Source organism: Lissotriton vulgaris, chromosome 9, assembly GCF_964263255.1.
Source record: "Lissotriton vulgaris chromosome 9, aLisVul1.2, whole genome shotgun sequence".
In the NCBI taxonomy this organism is placed as follows: domain Eukaryota; kingdom Metazoa; phylum Chordata; class Amphibia; order Caudata; family Salamandridae; genus Lissotriton; species Lissotriton vulgaris.
In genome coordinates, this window is record NC_141697.1 from 828,316,296 (window position 1) to 828,337,785 (window position 21,490).

At 46.2% G+C, this 21,490-nt stretch overlaps 1 protein-coding gene across 1 annotated transcript in view; it reads right to left on the minus strand.

Annotated features, from left to right (window-relative positions):
* RCE1 (Ras converting CAAX endopeptidase 1) overlaps window positions 1-16,720 on the minus strand; it is a 216,972-nt gene extending 200,252 nt beyond the window's left edge. Inside the window, exon 1 of the mRNA XM_086938566.1 lies at window positions 15,919-16,720. Coding sequence (XP_086794692.1) covers window positions 15,919-16,091 — 173 coding nt within the window. The 5' untranslated portion in view covers window positions 16,092-16,720. The remainder of the gene's footprint in view (window positions 1-15,918) is intronic.
* Window positions 16,721-21,490: the final 4,770 nt, after the last annotated feature.

Below are 21,490 nucleotides of genomic sequence, written 5' to 3' on the forward strand. Positions count from 1 at the left end.
TAAAACACGTTAACTTAAATGGAAATTATACTCTCTCTGCTGGAGGCAGGGAGTCATTTACTAGTGTTGCCCTTAAGTATTTGGAATGCACAAACTGCATCTCCTAGAAAAGTGGTCTGGTTGTATTTTACCCTGTGCAAACGAAGCACTCAAACAGATGTACTGAGTGACTAAATGCCTTTCTCAGTCCTCCATTTCAGTTATCTACTTTGATAATGACTGCCAAACAAGTGAACCACTTTCCTCAAGGAACCTCTTCAACCAATCGGTCCCTTTAGATACAGAGAGTGTCCTGCAACTCTAGAGTACCTGTGTAAAATGTAATCCTGACCGCTGATCGAAATGTAATTCAACCGGGCCAAAGCAGTATTCAAATGCAATCATAGAAAACATCGAAGGATGCGGTCTCTGAAAGGGTTTCTGCACTGTCAAAGGCTATAAATAGCATTTGCTTTGGAAGGGTCCTATGGACATATGGGTCCGTGGGTCCAATGATTGAACTAGTGTTCCATACTGTGGTGGCAAAAGACACAATTTGTTCTAAGACTAATTGTGTTGTAAAGAGAGGATTTGAAAAAACTGCACTGAGAAACTTTGTGCTCAAGTCTCGCCTACTACAGCATGCATGAGCTGACGCTTGCAAGAGATATTGTTAGGTCTCACCTAAGACAGCACACATGTGCTGTCGCTTGCAGGAAATACTGTATACAAGGGGCTAGGAACTCTCCTATTGCTAACCATTTGTGGGCTTCATTGTCACCCTTATTTGATGCTTCCTAATTAGTCAACACCTGCCGGCTTTAGTTTCTCTTCATGTACAGCATCGACCAAATAAGGACTGCTTCATCTTGATCACTGCCCTTCTGCTGCTCATGTTCTGATTAAGGTACAATTTTCTTCTCCCCCTGTTGTCCTTGCCACCCCCTCTCCAGGGTTGGTTCTATACCCTTCCACCTCCCCCAGTGGCAGTACCTGGTGCAGGGCGGAGAAGCGCCGCCCTTCCAATTTTACCAGTCATGTGCATGGTAATTGCAAAAAGCAATCACCATCCACACTTCTTTTACAAAGCACTAACGTAGTGCCTTGGACGGCTTGCCCGATGTGAAACTCGCACACGTGTGTCAGGCAGAGAGGTTTTTTTTTAAGACACCTCTGCTAGTGCACATGTGCCTATAAAATAGTTTTTAGTTCTGATATTTTTAAGCAGCCCCTTTGGGCGGACATTAAGCCAGCCCTGTCCTACATACAAGGGGATCCTCAAAGGCTGCCCACTAATGAAGTGAGGCTGCCTCATGTTTTTAAACAGCCCCGGGCATTTACAGAATCAGTTTGGGTTGCTTGTAAGAGGCTGAGCGAGCAGGGCTCGAAAAATTCACTCGACCGCTCGCATTTGCGAGTGAGAATGATTAAGGACGAGCTATTTTTAGGTCCTACTCGCCCTTTCTGGCGAGTAGGAATACAAACTTGACACTTGACCTCTGCCTCTGAAAGCAGAGGAAATGTGACAAGATAGCAAGATTTAAAGGCATCTTTATTGCTCACAAAGTAAATGAGCAATAAAAATGCTTTTAAATCTTGTTAACTTGTCATATTTGCTCAGTTTTCAGAGTTTGAGGTCAAGTTAATTTAAGTTAGGTCGAGGAGATTTTGTAGTTTACTAGACCTGCAGGTCTAGAGCATTTTTTATGATTTGTTGAGCCTGTTGTGAGACCTCCTTTTCACAGTCAGAGATTTTACTGGTGACTCAGTGACATCAGGTGACATGCTGCATGCTCTAAACAGAAACACTGCACAGGCTTCTGTGCCTTGTGTATCTGTTTAGACTGAGCATTCCAGCCAGAGAGCTTAATTTCCGCTCTGTGGTGCAGTGGAATGGACTAATCAGACTGATGCACCTCCATGTAGCACCAAAATAAACAAAGCATTGGAGCAGGAGGACAAACAAAATGTACCTCTTACTAGGTAAGAACGGTAACTAAAGGTAACATCAAGAAAGCACTACAGATAATTTTCGATCATCCCAAGAAAATATATTTGGTGTTCATATTGGGTGCCTTTGTCTGAGCATTCGTTGGAATTTGTACAGATTGTTTTATTAAGATAAAATATTCCTGAGTTATTTTCGCTGGCTGTACTCAGTTTAGCAAATGTTGCAGATCTGTATATCATATGTGCTGTAAAGTCATCAAGATTGTATTTTATTCATGCCACTTACTCTTATCCAATGAACAGTGGCGTCACTAGGGGGGTGTGGACCGCACCGGGTGTCACCCCATCTGGGGTGACACCAATCTAGTTAGTTAGCTGCCTGGCCACAGTAGTGCTCACTGGCTTTAGTGCAGCGCACGCCACCACGGTGCGCTGTGCGCAGTTGCACACGCACCTTCTTACAAAAAATTCAAATGCACTCACTGCAGCCAGCTGCACGTCGCCACGCACGCACCAGCATGTGATGATCGTCAGTGTCTGGTGCGATGCGTGCGTAGCCAGCAGTTTGTGGGTCCCAGGGCCGTCAATCTTAGCGCTACCAATGACAGCCCTGGGACAGCCCCCGCGCGCTGTGCGCACCTGACGCGTCGCGGCGGTCACGCGCACGGACAGTGAGAGGAGACGAGAGTGCGTGAGTCGTGAGGTGCACCGTGTACTTTCATGAGCCGGTTATGTAAATTTCAGAAACTCATTGCGAGTGCTGAGCTCTTAAGTGATCTTTATGTTTTATGTTTTTTTTTACTTTGATGACACCCGTTATTACTCCAAGTATCGCTGCTTTCGGTAGAACGCATTACGCATACAATTACAAACTATAATTTCTTGTTGCACAAGAACGTCATACACACTGCCTGTTTATTCCCACTGTGTGGGCACTCGGAGGGATATTTTCTGCACATTTGGCTCAAGTGAGTGCTTCTTGCTAGGGCGTGCGTTCCGATTCTCATGCTTGCGCAGGTGTTTTTCTCTAATTAGAACTACCGCAGGGATGTATTTGAATAAGGGAAGGCCTGACGTGGCACCAGGCCAGATGAAGAGGTGACACCTATAGACTGCTTTAAGGCCTGGCCTTTGAATAATACTATAATATGTACTTACATAGGGCCCTTAGGTCAGCGGGATTTTTCTACTATATTGTTATTCTCACTTTGCTTCCACCAAGACCAACATGCAGCATGAGGCAATTGGTCAGCTCACTGCAGCCATTGGTTCTATTTGGCGGCGTCCATGGTATCTCAGCAACCTAGGAGCAAGGAGGCCTTTTGAGCAGCAGTCAGATGCACACCATGCCTGTGACCCTGGACTGCTGCTCATGCCAATGGAATCAGAGTTTACAAACAGAGGGCTCAGCGCGAACATCGTGTGGCTGGCTTTCACAGCACAACTTCGGGTTTTGTGGAATGATTTGTGTTTATGGGTGAGATTGATGGCAGTGGTATGTAAAACTGTGCTTGCAAATCCGTGATCATGTGAATATCACTCTGTTCACGTCGCTTGTCTCTGTAATTTCATTCTGTTTGTTAACCTGCTCCCTGCCTTATGAGTTTATGTTTCTTCGGTGTGTTAGTCACAGCAGCCTACATATCCATTCGTGACCCTGTGTTTGACCGAGCTGTCAAAATGTTTGTGTAGCTGTCAATAACTATATTTGTGTGATTCATCTACCCCAGTGTGAATGTCTCAACTGAAAATGTGCGCGTCAGCTGTCCCAAAGTGTCAAAGTGCACTAGCGTGTGAGAGCTTTTTTGAATGTGTAACACCTCAGCTTTTGTAATATTCCACTCTGCTTGTTGTCCTATATCAACATGCACAGGGGTTCCCGTTTCCAATCTTCTGTCATCACACAGCCCCTAAGTGGTATCAGGTGTAAGCAGCCTAGAACAACCTTTCTAGTGAATGGGGCTCTGGGGGTATGTTCTATATGTTTGTAGTAGCTCTTATTACTATTGGAAATGGAAAAATAGCATATTTCCCAGTCAATACTTAAAGATGGGAGATATTGTATGTTTTGTTATGGTGAGTACATGGATCTGAATTGGGGTGAGCAACAGTAAGTTCAAATTGCAATCTAACACGAGCAGATGTCTAGCTCGAATGTGAATCTGATTTGAAGGAGGCAGGCACCCTTCACATGACATTGACAGTGAATTGAGAGATTTGAAGTTGATACATGAAAATAATATGTGAACATAAACTTTTTCATTATAACTGGCGATTGCCGCTGTTTTAAGACTAATACGTTATCCGAGGACTTACCACTGGGTAAAATTCGAGGGCTCTTCTTTGATTCTTTGATGGGAGAGGATGTGGTCCGTCGGCTAGATAGCCGACTTTGGTGCTGGAAACCAGGGTTCGAGCCTCGGGGTCGAGTCCACATCCTGTGATTCTCGGCAAATCACTTAGGGCCATATGTATCAACATTCTGTTTTGCGATTCCTAAATAGCGATTTTTAAAGAATCGCTATTTAGAAATCGCAAAATGGTGTGTATGTAGAAAATCGCTTCTTTTTAGCGATTCCTTAAAATTCCATAATTGCGATTAGCAAATTGCTAATCGCAATTAAGGAATATTTTCCATTAATTTCTATGGGCCAGGAGGCCCATAGGAATGAAGGGGAAATTGCGAATCGCAATTTGCTAATCGCAAATTGTGAATATTTTCAAGGGTGCAGGGGTGTCTCAAGAACACCCTACTGCACCCCTGAAAATGACATGTATGCGCATATGGCACACATACATGCCCTAAGGGCATGTATGAGCGTCACATGGCACCTTTTGATTTTTAAAATAATGCTTTTTTGAAAGAATTCGCAACTTACCACCAACTAGAAGTTGGTGGTAATTCGCGATTCCTTAATGGCATTTTGGAATGTTTTTTTCCTTGATACATTGCAATTAAGGAATCGCAAAATATGCAATTCCTTAAATGCAATCGCAAAATAAGGAATGGCAAATTTAGCGATTCCTTATTTTGCAACAAAAATGTTTCATACATACCATTTAGAGAAAATGGGTTCGCAAACGCCGGAATTCTGCGAATTTCGGCGTTTGCGAACCCATTTTGCCTTGATACATATGGCCCCTAATCTCCCTGTGCCTGAATATGTACGTAACCGACGCTCATGTAAAGTGCTCCAATACCTTCGGGTCGAGTTCTCGCTGTAAATCTGCATTAAAAAATGCTGTGTTTTAACTGTCGTTATATCATTTTAGTGGACAAAATCTTTGTGTGTCAGCCCTCTTTATCCATGGATCAGTTCCAAAGTTATTCCTGTTTTACTTCTCCCCACTACAGCAGTTATGATGGTGTAATGGGGCAGACCACTTCAGCCACTGGTTTAATTCCTCGGTGAGTGGCAGTATTTTTTCTGTCCACATGTGCAAGCCTGCCTAAAAAGAAGAAAAAAAACAACGGCTCCTGTGGGATAATGCAAACAAACTTTTGCTAGAAATGACACACAATGGCAATATGGGAGGTGGTTTGGATGTCAGAAAAAGAAGCTGTCTGCAAAATTGAACAGTTTGGTTTTTCATCCAAACCACACCCCATATTGACATTGTGCGTCATTTCTATCAAACTTTTTTTGTATTATCCCACAGGAGCCGTTGTTTTTCTTCTTAATCTTCATACCCAGGATCCCAGTGAGTAGGATTCCCTTGTTCCCCCTTCCAGTGCCTAAAAACACCCTCCATTGTTCTCTGTTCGCTGCGGAGGAGGTCCATGCGGTAAGTTGTGAGGGGGTAACACCATGAGTAACCAGCACCGGGTGACACCAACCATAGTGACGCCACTGCCAATGAAAAAAGCCTCTTGTTTCATGAATAAAACATGCTGATGTGTATTTCTGTCTCTGGCGCAAACCTCTGTGCCCCAAAGGTAGCACTGAAGGACTATCTGAAAAGAAATTACTGGGTCAGGGGTTGAAAATGAAACTAAGCCTTACCTTGGATATACAGTACATGAACACAAACGGTTTCATAGTGGAGTATTATTTTTCGAGGTATAAATAATAATTCCTTGCCGTGGTTTTTAGGCTACCTAGGGACAGAACAGCTCCAGTCTAGAACATGTCTCATTAAACCTGTATTCGCTTCAAATGCAGTGACTCTGTGCTATTAAAGCTAAATCAAACTGAATTACTACATGTGAAGGGAACAGACTTGCACCGAAACGTGTATGGTCTCAGCATTAAACGGGCGCTTTTGACCCGAAGTCCTCAGATCTCAAGAGCAACATGATTGAGTCACCTCCATTACTTTTATTATACAGGGCACTATTCAGCACAAGGACCAGCTGCACTAAAGTACGAGGCACTGTATTTGCATCTTGGTCACATGTGAAGGATATGGAGTTATACTTCAAATCGTTCACTCCAAAACTACAGGGTCCTACATCTGCACATTAATTTCACTCATGCAGCACACTGCGATGTATCTTGCAATCAATTCACTCTTGCCTGTATCATCATACAGACAGCTAAGCATGTGCATGTTAGTGAGTTCTGCACAGTATAGGTCGCTATAGATTCATTCCGCTTGCAATGCAGAGATGTATCTCTGTGCACAATCAGGCCCCCTTCATGCAGTTCAAGAAAATGTATCTACAGGAAGATCACAAGGCAGTCATAAAATTCAGTGTGCTACATCAATGCAATAAGGGCACAGTATTTTTTTATGAGACATTCATGCTCACAGTGTAGGGCGCTATAACTGAGCAATTTCGCCACTATCATACAAAGGACTGGTTCTTATCAGATCAGCTGGAGGAGCCAACCAGAAAAGTATGCGCGAACCAAGCCATGCGTGATCCATGCAATGATGCATGCGAAGTTCGATTGCGACAGAGCCTCACAAGAGCTGAGCACCAGAGCAGAGAGAGCGTGCTGCATTCTGTGCACTGATTATGTGTGTGCATCTGAGTAGACCGGTAGGAACAAAACTGCAGGTGTCTCTTTGTGGACGTCTATTATCCTAGGTTATGTGTCTTACATTGTAAAGGGGGGATTAAGCGCACTCTGGCCTGGTACCGTATCCCTATTTTGGGGTCAACCAGAAATTCAAATAAATATTTTATGAGTTTTCCTTTATAAATATCTATAAGAACTACATTTTTGGTCCATATCTCGCAGAAATGAAAATTGCACCAGTATACACAAATGTTTTAACATTTCTTGGGTTGAAAACTAGTGGCATAACACAGTCCCCCGCAGCCCCTCACAGTGCGGGGGGCCCTACGCTGTAGAGTGCCCCCTTGATACAGTACTCTGGACCGAGAGCTCCTGATTAAATCCAGAGCGGGGGCCCCTCCAGGTACCTTGCAGGGGGCCTCCGCAAGTTTAGCTACCCCCCTGCGGAAAACCTGCTTTGCTTGCACACATGAAAAAAATTGCAGTTACGCCTCACCACTTTTTAATTACACCAGCCGCCTCTGACCTCTCCTTGTCTGTGTTGCTTTTTCTCCTCTCAGGCCCACCAATGCCCGTGTTGCTTCTTTAATCCCACCGCCCACCCTGCTGTTGACCCTGCTGCTTCTTCCCTCTCACCCTCCAGTTGTCTGTGTTGCTTCTTCCCTCCCATCCCCCTTATCCATGTTGCTTCTTCTATCCCACCTCTCAAACTCATGTTGTTGTGTTGCTTCTTCCCTCCCACTACCCAAACTTAAGTTGTCTATGATGCTTTTTCTCTCCTTCTCCGGTCAGTGTTGCTTATTTCCTCCTACCCCTAACACTCCTGTTGTCAGTGGTTCACCCACCCTTAATAAGCAAAATAAAAGTGATATGACGCAGTCAATGCTGGCTGAGTCTTAGCACTTTTTTTAATGCTCCCATTGTCCTTCCTGCTTGTTCCCTCTCTCCCCTTTTCCAAATACCTTCCACCCTCACTCCTGTTGTTCATTTTGCTTGCCTACCATAAGAATATATATATGCTTGGAAGGCACAACGCGGCGTCCCCCGCCTGAAGTGTGTTGGAGGTACTGGGGAGAGGGAGCAGTCTGTCTGCTTAAGGGAATGCCCGGCAACGATGAAACCCACCCTGTTTTTCCCGCAAAATTAAAAGGAGCAAGCAAAGCAAAAGGCATTATCAAGTGCGAAGATGGGTCACTGTACCTGAATCTGGTTAGGTCTGTTTTGTTCCTCATTGCGGGACCTGGTGCACTGTGCCTGAGGACTCTTGGCTGGGAATGTGGCGACATATATCATCGTGAGGAACTTTCCCTGTCTGCTTTCCATAACAACAACGACTCCCAGCCAATGAGAGCCCTTGGTTGGTATTTTAACAGCAGCCCCGCAAAATGGTTCACCTTGACACACTCAGCAGATACCTGGCACTGATGAAGGCACCCGCCGAAACGCGTCTGCCAGGTGCTGAATCTGTGGACATTGCGAAGAGTGGCAAGTGTGCATCGGTGGCATTAAATTATTGTTTGGCAATCCCAGCATGTGTCAGACCTGTTTTTATTGAAGCAGGATTGGATATAGGCTTGTAACCCTCTGTTTAGTGGCGTCTCCACTTGTGGCTCTCTGTTTGACTGATTCTAGCAGCCTGACCCAGGTCGCGGAGACGCCCTGCCACAAATGTCGGACCAGGTGCTTGGAAGTCACAGGCACCACGGAACTGAGGGGCCGATGCGAGGAGTGTTATTTTCAGATGGGGAAAAGAGCAGCACGTACCAGACCCATTGGGGGGAGTAATTGAACTTTAATTGAGGGGGCTTACACCGGCATCCACCTGGATTAACAATGAAGGACACCAAGCACCAGCATGCTTTGGTAAACGCCCACATGGGCGGGACTTGCAACGGCTTATCAAAGCGTCCTTTCAGGTGCCGAGCATTTTGCCTTCTGCCCGTGATGAAGAGCACAGGAGTGCTTGAAACGTGTAGGGCTGCACACGGATTGGTTTAGTTGCTGTGGCTGTCATCTTTCTGAAATTCCTCGCAATAAAGGCTTGTAACCCTCTGTTTAGTGGCGTCTCCACTTGTGGCTCTCTGTTTGACTGATATATATAGATATATATATATACATATACATATACATATACATATACATATATCATGGCCAGCTCTGGTCAGGTCAAAGCATTTATTTCTAATGTTTAGCCAGGCTGCACAGCACCTGTACTGCTCTGCAATAGTGTTAAACGGCATTAGCAAAGCCAATAGCTCATGCATAGACAAGACCTATTGTTTTTGCTTATGCTTGTTTCTCTAAGCACTGCAACATTGTGTCTAGCAAGGAATGGATGGCAGGGTGCCTAAAGTAGTGTTTGCACTGCAGTCTCTTAGAAAGAGCTCTTACATAAAACACACTATCTGGAATCACCCACAGAAGCAGTAATATTCTACAGCTGGTGGTGCCAGACCGGAATCTTGGGCCTCCTTCAATAAATGATGAGTGGAGGAGCTTAGCTTTACGGCAGCTGGAGGTCACGATTTTCAACTATGCCGATGACCTCCAGCTCATTTTCAACCTTTCACACTCCCCCGAGTCCATTCACAGTTTTCAATCCGTTATGATTTTTATCAGGGACTGGATGAACCTTAACCACCTCAAACTTAATCCAGATAAAACAGAGTTGATTCTTACTGGTGGTACATGAAGTCCCTGGACTCCCACGTTTTGGCCCCCCTCCCTTGGTTCCCCCCCTTCACCCTCCCACTCAGTCAAAACACTTGGGATCACGCTGAATCAACATCTCACTCTGCACTCCGAGATTAGCACGGTGGTCTCATCTTGTTTTTTTCACCCTTCGCACCATTAGAAAGATTTCCAGATTCTTTTCTTTTCCTGCTTTAAAACTGATCTTGATGGCGATGGTTCTATCGCACGTAGATTACGGTAAGGAGTTCCCGCCTTTGCCATGCGGCGCCTCCAATTGGTCCAGAACCAAGCTGCCCGCCTCATTTATGGTCTTTCCAAGTCGCACCATATCACTCCGTTACTAAAGGCCTTGCACTGGCTCCCCATTAGAGAGCGGGCTCTCTTCAAGCTGGAATGCACTACGTTTCAGGCCCGTGCCGGAACTGCCCCAGCTTTTATAAACTCGGAAATTAATAACTATAGTCCCGCTCGAGAACTACGCTCTTCCACACAGTCCCTCCTTTCTGTGCCGCGATTCAAGAAGAGCAAGTTGGGGGGCATGAAATTCGCTGTTCTTGGCCCCACCTTCTGGAATTCCCTTCCTCCTACTATTAGATCTATACCCTCGTACTCTGAGTTCCTTAAGGCGCTCAAAACTTTTCTTTTTCTGCAAGCTTTCTCGCCTTAGTTCCCGTTCCTCTGTCTCCCAGGCTTTGCATCCCCTAGCGCCATGAACCGCTAGGTATACGTGTGCTTAACAAATGTTTTTAAATTCAAATTCAATTAGCAACACACACCCAGCAGGGCTGATGGTAGTGATTCTCCACATCTTAACGGACAATACAAATAGAAACCTTGCGATTATGCAAAAGCCCAGTTAGCCGAATCAGACACTTTACCTGCAAAGGATCTTTTTTGTCAGTAACTTATCCAGGTACTACTGGCAGCTCACCTACTCCAAAATTAGAAGGGCTCCACCAAGCTCTGTGGCTCATTGTCCTGGTATGTGGATATGCAACAAGAGACCCTTTGTCCTTTCACAAGGAAATCCATCAACAATTTCAAAAAGCATGACCAAATAACTGCATTATTAAGAGATGCTCAGTGGCTTGCCCTCAAGCCAAAAATAAAGTTCAAACTTTCTTGCCTCACCTTCAAACATCAACAACCGTCATAACCCCACTCTACTCTAAACATATTTTGAGGCACAAAAACACCTCAGACTAAATGAAGTTCTGCGACTAGAATGAAATGGTCTCAAATTCCCCTCTGCGCCAACAAAATCTTTTTAAGAAACTGTTCCTTCAGTAAGTAGCTCACTATGAGCAGATCTAAGATGCTAGGAACATATAATCCTCGTGCTTACCTCGATGCTTACTATTCGTCTACTATCCCTATTCATTCTTCCACGAGTCTTAACCTACTGCCTTAACTGTGCAGTAGTTTGTTTTTAATCTTTGGCTACTTCTTGTTGCTTTGACATTTTTATTTAGTTTGGAGCCCCAAGTAGATTGTTCTTTCATAAATGTAAAGAGCCCTGTCACCTTCTGATGTAACAACAACACTGTATTACAATGATACATAAATACAATAACAACCGTGGCCCCACTTCCATGGAGGAATAGCTGGTGGGTTTTTTCTCCCTCCAGTCAATTGGCTTTCTATTTGCACTAAATGGGGTACCTCATTTTCAATCAGATTTAGGTGGAGTCAGCACAGAGCCCTAACTGTTCAAGGACTGTCACTAACCCAAAGGGGAAGTGTGCCAGCAGAGTGGGAATGACGTCCCAATGACTATGATGCCCTGAGAAATGTTTGTCTCTAACATTAGGATTGCACAACCGCAGTCTAAAAATTGCAAGTAAAGAAGATTAAGAAGAACGGTGACGGTTAAACTCCATCCACGTACCTTACATTATTTATGCCGTTGGATGACACTTTCCATTGTTACAGACTTCCGTTTGGATTATGCTCACCTGCAAGCGTCTTCCAGATAATAAAAAAAACCCATAAAAACACTTACCTAATTGCAGCGTCTCTCCGACGCGTTGGCCTCGGGCCAGGAACAGAAAGCAATAAGTTCTCAGGCTCCCTCAAGCCAATCACAACACTGCAATAGTCTGAGTGCCGTGGTTGGGTGCTCAGCCGGGGAATGGGAGCCTGAACATGTTCTCCACCCAGGCTGTAATGCAGCCAGGGTGGAGAACATGCAAAATGTGCATGACTGTGTAGTAAAGGAGCTGGAGACCGCAAGTGAACCACAACTGGTTTAATGCAGGAAAACAGAAGGAAACATCCTCGACACAAGCTGGCCAGGCACAAACTGTCTCAACCTAGAACACTAGGAGGCGGTAGATGAGGCAGAGCCATCTACATTCTGGAATGCATGACACAGGTAAGAATTATTGTAAAGCATGGAAATAAAGAAAGGATAAATATACAACAGACTGTTTGGCTGGCCAAACAGAATTGTGCACTTAGTGTGCCTACCACTCATCCCTCTGCTCTGTGGGCAGAGCAGCCCCGCCCCAACCCACCCCACATAGCTGCCGCAGAAGAAGGAATTAAAATGATCATAACTTCAAGTTAATATAATTTTATTTTTCCCTTATCCGACTGCTGCAAAGCAGTGAGTGGGGTGATGCTCCTCCGCCTTAGTGGAGGAGCTGCCACTGCACATGATAGAGACACACTGCAGTCCTTCATGGGTTTTGTGGTGTGCTACTCCAAATTTGTACAGGATTTTGCCCATAAAACGGAGCCTCTGTGGGAGTTAATGAGGAGGGGTAAGAAATTCATGTGCAGCGAACAACAAGCTGCGTTTTCTCTGGTCAAATACAATATTGCACATGCTGTTGTGTTAGTACCATTTCAAAGTGATTTGAAGACCATTGTCACTATGGATACCAGTGAGGTAGTTATGAGAGTTGTCTTATCATAAAATGCATGACAAGGAGGAGAATACTGTAGCATTTGCCTCACATTTACTGACGGATGCTGAAAGCAATTACTCCATTATTTAAAGTTAAGTATTAGCTGCTGCTTGGGCCACAGCCCATTTAGGATGTTTGTATGGGGAGGTGTGGTTATCCTCAGAATGAACTACAACCCCCAACTCCAAGTGCTGGGACCTGGGGGGACAAGAAACTGCTCAGGGAGGTTAGCAAGATTAGCTGTAAGGTTGCAGGACTACGAGTATAGGGTGGAATAGGTTTCAGAATGAAAAATAGGGTGGCAGACTGTCCGTCGACATTGCCTGACAAAGCTGCGGAGATGACTGAGTTAGTAACTGAAGAATTTGGTGCTAGCCTTGAGGAGGTCACAGAAGGTTTGGAAAGTTCCATTTCCAAAGGGGACTGGGTGAGACCCATGGAGCAAAAATTAATACTTAATTGTGTGCTGTGGTTAGAGGGAGGTCAGGAGACATAGTACATTGCCTGATGGTGTGAACCCATTTTTTAAGGTGGATGGTGAGTTTGGGCCATCTAGTGCACTCAGGCCTAGGTTAATCAGTTTGGCACTCAAGGGTCACTTAGGTCAAACTTTAAACACCAAAAGGATCAGAGAAAGGATTTGGTGGCATCTCATGAACAGCCACATGAAAAAATGAATTTAGAAGTGTATAATTTGTAAAGTTTCAGGAAAGCATTTGAGAGAGGGAGTCGGGAAATTCCAGGAGGAACAACATATGTCTGAAGCGAGGGAGGTATGGGAGAAAGTTTGCTTCGACTTTATTGGGCCGTTTTCATTTGTTTCTGACCAGGATAGGTTTGCGGATATTTTTTTGGATACAAAATTCAAGTGGGTGGAGGTAGCATTCATGAAGTGGGTAACCACCACTTCTGCCATTAATTGTTTTTAGAGAGGTGTTCAGAAGGGAGGTTGTGGTATTCATATTTAGAATGTTCTTGCATTCTTGTATAGAATGTTATCTCTCCTTCTCATTGGGGATTCTATTAAGAAGAGTTAAGAGAAACACTTTACTGGTCATAGATGTATAAGCCGTCTCTCGTGAATAAACTACATTCTCCATCTGAACCCGTGTTTGTGGAATTACTACAGAGGTCATACCCTCTGTTTTACTACCAGATAATGGTACACAACTGACATCACACAAAGGTTTTCTTGGATACCCTTGGTGTGAGACATGCATGTTCTTCACTGTATAACCCCCCACGGTAATGGTTTAGTTGAGAGGGTCAACAGACTGGTAAAGGGAACAATACAGTTGGCATGTAGTGTGGGTTTGTCTGTGAAGGATGCGGTTATGGACATGCTTTGGGCCTATCTCACCACAGTCAACACCAGTACAGGGAAAAATCTGTTCAAGATGATGTGAGGCAGGCAACCAGGAACCAAATTGCTTCTGTCTTGGATGCGGGGAGGATTGGCAAGGACAAAAGGGTGCTTGAAAGAGATTCTTGAGAAACATTTTAGTGCTAGATTGGGTCATCGTTAAAGCCGGGGGTGGTGGAAAAGGTTTAACTAAGTTGCAAGGCCCCTAGGAGGTCAAAATCTTTGGTGGCAATTGGCTCAAATTAGACAAAGGGCAAACTTGGAATCTCAGGAGAGTAGCCCTATAGCAGGGACAAGGAGTGTTAGAGAAGAGTTTGGTGGATGTGGCTGGTATGCTGCGTTTGTGTTCTAAATGGTTATGGATGAGAGAATTCACAAATGATCTGGGAGGGGACAAATGTCAGGAGCCCCCAAATGTGCTGGGAAGAGGAGATGAGTCAATGGTAGCTTTACAAGTCAGGATGGAGGGATGAGTGAGGAGGCGTTCTGTCTATTTGGGGGGGGTATCTTTGTAATTAAGCATTCCATTTTGTTTTTTCTGTGCGCAAGTTTAATTATTTATTTTTAAAGAGTTTTAAATAGAGCAAACTCGACCCGAAGGTATCAGAGCGCTTACGTGAGCACCAGTTAGCTTAGATGGACACATCCATTTTTGGTAGGCACGGGGAGATTAAGTAATTTGACCAGAAACACAGGATGTTGAGCGTCCCTGCTAAAACTCGAACCTGGTTCCCCAGCTTCAAGGTCGACTGCTCTAGCCGTTAGGCCACACCCTCTTCCCTTGCTTTACATCTGTGTATTTGTTTGCGTTGTTGCTCGTCGTGTCTTTTGCCTCGAGCGTGTTTGTTTCCCTTAACTTGCTTGTCATGTCTCAAGTCTTTTGCTCTTATAGGCGCGTATTCTGCCGTTGTCTTTATTGTGTCCCCAAGATAAGGAGATGTGTTATTATGCGTTTAGGTAGTTTCAGGCAGGCTGAAGCTACACATTGTATTATGACTAGGCATGAGCGGGAAATCCGTTACGCCCGCGGATTTTGCGGATTTTTGGGAAATCCGCAATCCGCGAATTTTGCGGATTTCCCGCAAAATCCGCAAAAAAAAATCCGCGGACGTAACGGGTTCAAAAGTTGAACCCCCACTCATGTAACTATTTTACAATGGCGCCAGCAAGCTGCCAGCGCCGTTGTAAAATAGTTACAAAGTTAGCTTGCACAGGAACCACTAGATAAAACGAAGCAGGTGCTGCTTTATTTTATCTAAGTGCTTCCTGTGCAAGCTAACTTTGTAACTATTTTACAACGGCGCTGGCAGCTTGCTGGCGCCATTGTAAAATAGTTACATCATACATGCCAACATTTCAGAAGAGCAAAGTGGGAGATTTTTTTAAAAAATCGGGAGAATGGGGCCTTGAATCGGGTTACTGGCATGATTGCATGGGTTTCTGCAAGTTCGCGAGGGTTTTGTACAATTTCGCAATTTGCGAAATTGTACAAAACCCTCGCGAACTTGCAGAAACCCGTGCGAACCCAAAAAAAATAAAAAATCCGCAAATCCGCGAGAATTCGCGGATTTTGCGGATTTTCGCAATCCGCAAATTCGCAAATCCGCAAATTCGCGGATTGCCAATCCGCAAAATCCGCCCATGCCTAATTATGACAGTTACATTCCGTGATGCCATGTGGGGAGTTCGGGTTTGAGCGTGCTCTAGAGCTGTGCCTCACAGGACTGCACTGTGGGGTTTTATATATCTGCTTCATTAAATCTTATACTAGTACGTGCTGTCAGTTCGGAGTGTACTTAATTTACAACAGTGACCATGCACTTATCTGCAAGAACAGATAACTAAAAAAAGATTATAACAGTTTGGGTGTCCAACGTTAAGAGTGCAAAAGCAGAGGTGACGGCAAAGCGAATAATGCAATCAGGCGTGGATTGACAATCATGTAATGTGCCTATAGCATGCTTGATATCTCAGAGTACGGAGAAAGTGTTTTAATACAACCGTAAATAGCGAGCGCGGAATGTATATATGTACAGAGGCGGAGGGCCCTTACCTGGGCAGGTCGCTCTTCCACACATATAGGCTGCCTACGTAGGAGCAGGCCAACATGAAACAGGAAGCCAGGGACATCCAGCAAAGTCCAGGAGCATAGCCGAGGTCTCCGGCAGCCCTGCGCGGGTGGTCATCCTCTTCTTCGGAGAGCGACATGATCCCCACTCTGTCCATTGACCGAAGCTGGTCGACTCTCCCACTAGCTGCTTTTCTGCTATTTAATCGTGGTGTCCGACTCTATCGGACCCACTGCTACTGTATGATGGTGCCTGGTCTTCTGCGGCTGTCAGTTCTTGCTGGCTCCTTGAGCTGTGTTGGTGCCCGCTACCTGCTCTTCAGCTGCAATCAGTGCCTGCTAGCTGTTCTTCTATTGCTGTTCTACTGGTACTGCGGGTCGCCTCTGTGCTCGCTGACTGCTGTTCTATTGCTGCCTGTGTCTTCTGGGTACGTTTCTTCTGCTCCAGCCGGGCATAGTCCTCTGTTGAAGCCTGTGCCTTCTGTATCAGCTGGCTACTCCTCTGCTGGTGCAAACTCCCATGATGTACACACTGCCAATTTACTGCTCTCCTACTACAGATGATGCCTGCTGCTCGATTCGTGTTTGCTCGCCTGCTGGTTACAAACTGGTGCCAGCCGCATTCTTCTCTTTACTGCTACCTATGTTGCCTATTTCGTTCGTACAACCTGTGCTTCCCTGTTGCTGAAGATTACAATCAAACAGGGTTGCGAGATCTGACATCCAAAACAAGCACAATCTTCTACGAAAAGAAGCCTTAAACAAGCGTCCGTCCTGCATTTACTCCAAATATAATAAATAACCGCATATATAACAAAATGAGTTTAGGAATGAAGATTACGAACAATAAAGTACGAGGTATCCCGATTAAATTATCTAAACGAAAATGTGTGTGTTTTCCGTACTTTACAGAAAGCCGTTCTTTGAATGTAAAAGTAATCATTCCCATTCCAAAATGGCCACCGGACGGCGAGTTTAGTTCACTATTCTACTTTACTGTATCTGGGTGTATTACTAGTGCTTCGCCCACGTAAATACAACCTATCAAAGAATGACCGGTGACGTCCTGGGCTTCCTTCCTATTCGACAGTACGTTCACAACAGTCGCTGGCGCTTTAAGGCAGATGACTGAAGACGAGAATGACGAAATGTAAAGACTCGTTAATAAGAATCTTTAGGTGCTAAAGCTTCCAAACCGATTGACGCAACTGGACATAATTATTAACAACAAAGGTCAAAATGACTTTCAGTGACGTTTATCCATTCGCACACGCCTCAGTAGTAGGAACAACTGCACTTCCGATACGCGCTTGTTACGAGTCTTCTGATTGGCCTCTTGCAGAGCATGCGCCTCATGTTAGGCACCTGAAGTCTCCTATCCATGCTTTCTTTCTATCCGTGCTCGTTCTGGTGTTACAGGGCGTAAACATATCTTAATGCAATCAATAAGTAAAGGCACTATTGAGAGAGGGCCTTAGCTCCGACCATCTGTTCTTTTCCTAATAAATTCAAAAAAGTTTTGAAAAGCTACCATAGGTGCCAATGTTTTAGATTGCTTATGTGTTTGTGGTAAATAAGATAGCCAAGGGGACGTTCAGAACATAATATTACAACAGTGTGACATGTTCATAATTTTAGTGTAATTATGAGTTACAGTCAACGACTATGACAGTTTTCCAGGAGCAAAATCAAGCAATGAAGACAAGGGTAACATACATAAATAAAACCTATTTGTGCAACAAGAAACCAAAGATCATAAAACTGCTGCAAAGCACCAGAAATGCAAGGGCGGCCCTAACCTAGTGTTAACTTGTTCACTAGTATCATTATCATTCTCTAAATTTTCTGGTACTGATATGGGATGAGATGTGGGTGAAACGATTTCCTGATCATTGTAACTGAAATCTTGATTTAAATTGGGAGCTACATAGCTATTGATCCAGTGTGGTTCTCTAACTACCTTTAATACCTATTTCATCTAACCCAGATGAATTCACCATTTACTCATTAATGGGGCCCATAACACTGCGAGTTGTAGTGCGGGCGTGTGTGTGGCCGTTTGTGGGCATGAGCAACGTCCAGTCGCGTGCGCAGGGGCAGGGTCGCGCAGCATTAACGACTGGACACACACACACTCCGTGTTCGTCGGAAGTGACGTGCACGAGCACACGCCCCCCTTTTATTCGTCCCCGCAGGCCCGTGGCCTGCGGATGTAGGGATGCATGGCGTGCATAAACTAGAACGTAAACAGCATTACATCCCTATCCAACTATGCAAAATTTCACAGTGTCCAAGTACTTAGTACAATAGATTTTACAGTTCAAAACAAAGATGCCTCTGTACTTGCGTGTCCCTTGGTGGTAGCTTCAGGGTCTCAGCCGAAAGGCATAATCCTTTAACATTTGACTTGGGGGCGGATTGGGCCGCAGGTTGTACCTCGGGACGTTCCCTCTGCAGCGTTCTGTGGGGCGGGGTGTGTCCCGGATGGTGCTTGGCCTGGTCAAGGATCCGCCCTCCTGCTCCGGCATCTCCCCCCGTGTCTCGGGTGTCTCCGCCCGGGCCCCTGTTGGTGGGCTGCTTTCGCTCTCGTGGCTCCAGGCGATTCGTTATTCTTCTCCGTAGTGTCCAGACCTGACCTCGGCCCAGGGGATACCACCTTGAACCAGGATGTATTCCTCGATACTTCCTCTCCCTCCTTTCTTGCAGTGATCATAGTGCCTTTTGTGGCTGTTACAGTCCATAGGCCAGGTTCATAGGGGGTCTGGAATTTTCCTCCAGGACGTCGGTTGCGTATGACTACTTGATCTCCCTGGCACAGCCGCCTTGATGTGGCTCTTCGGCGCCAGCTTGCTCTCTGGTTATTTTGTCGTCTCCGTTCTTGGGTACCGGCTGTGTTGTCCAGGCCCGGCAATGCCCCCGGGGCGATGGGAAGGAGATCCCTGCGTTGGCCTTGGAACATGAGGGTCCATGGGCTCTTCTGGGTGGTGCAATGAGGGGTTCCCCGATACTCCCGTAGGAAGTCATGCAGTCTCTGTTCAGGGTCGGCTTGCTCCACCACCGCTATCCGGAACACTTTATTGAGGGTCCGCATAAATCTTTCTACATCCCCGTTGGCCTGGGGCCACTGAGGTGTTATGCGTCGATGTGTGATGCCCCTGGCCTTCAGGAACGTGGCAAACTCCGCTCCCTGGAACGGCGGTCCATTGTCGCTCCTTATTTCCTCGGGGTATCCGAACATTGAGAATATCTTTTCTAGTGCCGGCCCCACGTGTGTAAACGCCGTGAAACTGACTCTCTCGACTAGCGGGCATTTGGAGTACGCATCGATAGCCACCAGTGTGTGTCCTTCCCCCGGGAAGCTCCCGAAGTCTATGCTGACTTTGGTCCATTATGTTGTGCATGCTTCTTCTGTGATTATCGGAGCCGGCCTCTCGGGATCGCTTGTCAGCTGGCAGGACATGCAGCTCTTCACATAGTCCTCCACCATGGTTTCCAGTTCAGGGAACCACACCTTTTCCCTCATGCGCGCCTTCATTTTCGTTGTGCCTTAATGGCCACCATGAGCCAGCTGTGTGGCTCGGTACCCGTGTCTCTGCGGTATTACCAAACGTGATCCTCTTAGCAGCACTCCTTCTGCCGTGGCGCTGAGCTCGTGTCGGACATGACACATCTTCGCGAGGGCCTCTTTATCTGCGGCAGTCCAGGTGTTGGGTGGGTGTAGGTAGTTGGTCCAGGATCCTTCCCGAACTGCTTGGAGTGACCTCATGTAGATATTGTCGTCATCAGCTGCTTCCTTGATTTCCGCAATCGTCATGCATTGGGGACACGAGGTAAGGGCTATCCACTGAGTATACTCCTCGCAGTCGTCATCTGTGAGTACGGGTTCCTGTGGTAATGGGTGGTGTGACAGGTAGTCGGCAGGATTTTTGGCCCCTGGTCAGTATACCACTTCCATTCCGTACGATTGGAGTTGAATCACCCACCTTTCAATGCGTGGTGGTGGGTGCGGGGCGGTTCCTTTGAAGAGAGGCACTAAGGGTTGGTGGTCTATGACCATGACGAACGAGTGTCCTTGCAGATATAGATGGAAATGACTGCAGGCCCACTTGATGGCGAGGGCCTCTCGCTCTATTTAGGCGTACCTGGTCTCGGTCGGGGTCAAAGCCTTGCTGGCGAATGCTAGTGCTGTCCATTGCCCTGGCTCGTGTACCTGGGTCAGGACCGCTCCCAGACCCACCGGGCTGGCATCAACGATCACCTCGGTGCGCTTCGCAGGGTCAAAGTAAGATAGTGTTGCATTCTCCAGGAGGGCGTCCTTGATGCCTTGAAATGCTTCGTTTTCTTTCGGTCCCCACTGCCACGTGGCATCCGTCTTGGTCAGCGCTCGCAGAGGTTCGCTTCGGGTGGCTAGGCCTGGTATGAACCGGCCAAAGTAGGTGGCCTTCCCGAGGAAACTCCTCGCTTCCGTTGGTGATTTTGGCGCTGGGGCGTCCTTTATTGACTTGGACTTCCTCGGGTCAATCTGGATTCCTTCCTGGTTAAAGACGTAGCCAAAGAATTCAATAGAGGACTGGAAGAATTGGCATTTTTCTCTGTGGAGTGTTGCTCCATACGTGCTCAGTCTCTTCAGGACATCTCGGAGGTGTTTGTAGTGCTCCGACGCGGTGGCGGAGTGGATCAAAATATCGTCACTGACGTTAATTATCCCAGGCAGTCCGGATAAGAGTTCTCTGATTGTATTTTGGAACACTTAGGCCGCTGAGGAGATACCGAAGTTTAGGCGTTGTAACGCCGGTGTGAGAAGTTGGCCCGATATGCAACGTTCGCTATTCTAGCGACCGCTATGTATCGTTCCAACGACCCTTATGGTGTTTGGTTGTAAGTCAACCTATAGACCAGCTATCCTAGTAGCGTGGATACGAGCAGTCTAAGGCTAAAGACTCGAGAGGGCGCGTTAAGCCAGCTGTTTACCACACATGTACCCCTTGAACACCCAGTGAAAGGACACCACACAAGTGTTATGAAAATAAACAGTATATTTATTAAGAATCACAACAGCCCTGTACTCTTTATGAGGACAGGGTACTAAGCACAAACCAAATCTCTTTAGCAAATACTTCAAGTGCACAATAAAAACAAGTGTCCGAGGACACGGAAAGGTTAAGGTCTCGGGCGGACCCGATAAGGCAAGTCGGAAGCGAGGGACTCGGGACCCTAGAGTAAGGGGGCTATGCAGACACCGAAATGCCGAGTTACCTAGCCACGAGGGCTGCGGCTGCACAAGTCTTACAGGCGTCGGGGTCTTCGCTGACGAGCCAGGAGCCGGAAGAAAGGAGTTGCTGGCCGGCGACCAGTGCTGAATAGTTCGTAGAGATCCAAGCCTGGATCGGAGAGTGATGAAACCTGAAAGCAGAGGGGACCAAGTTCGTACTACTAGCCAGTAGTCAGAGGGTACCAGGAAGGCACCGGTTGGCCGTCACCTCGACCAGGTGAGTGGGCGACGCTAGGCTCTGCAGTCTCACGGACCAGGAGGCGTTGTCGGCGACCACGGTGGAGG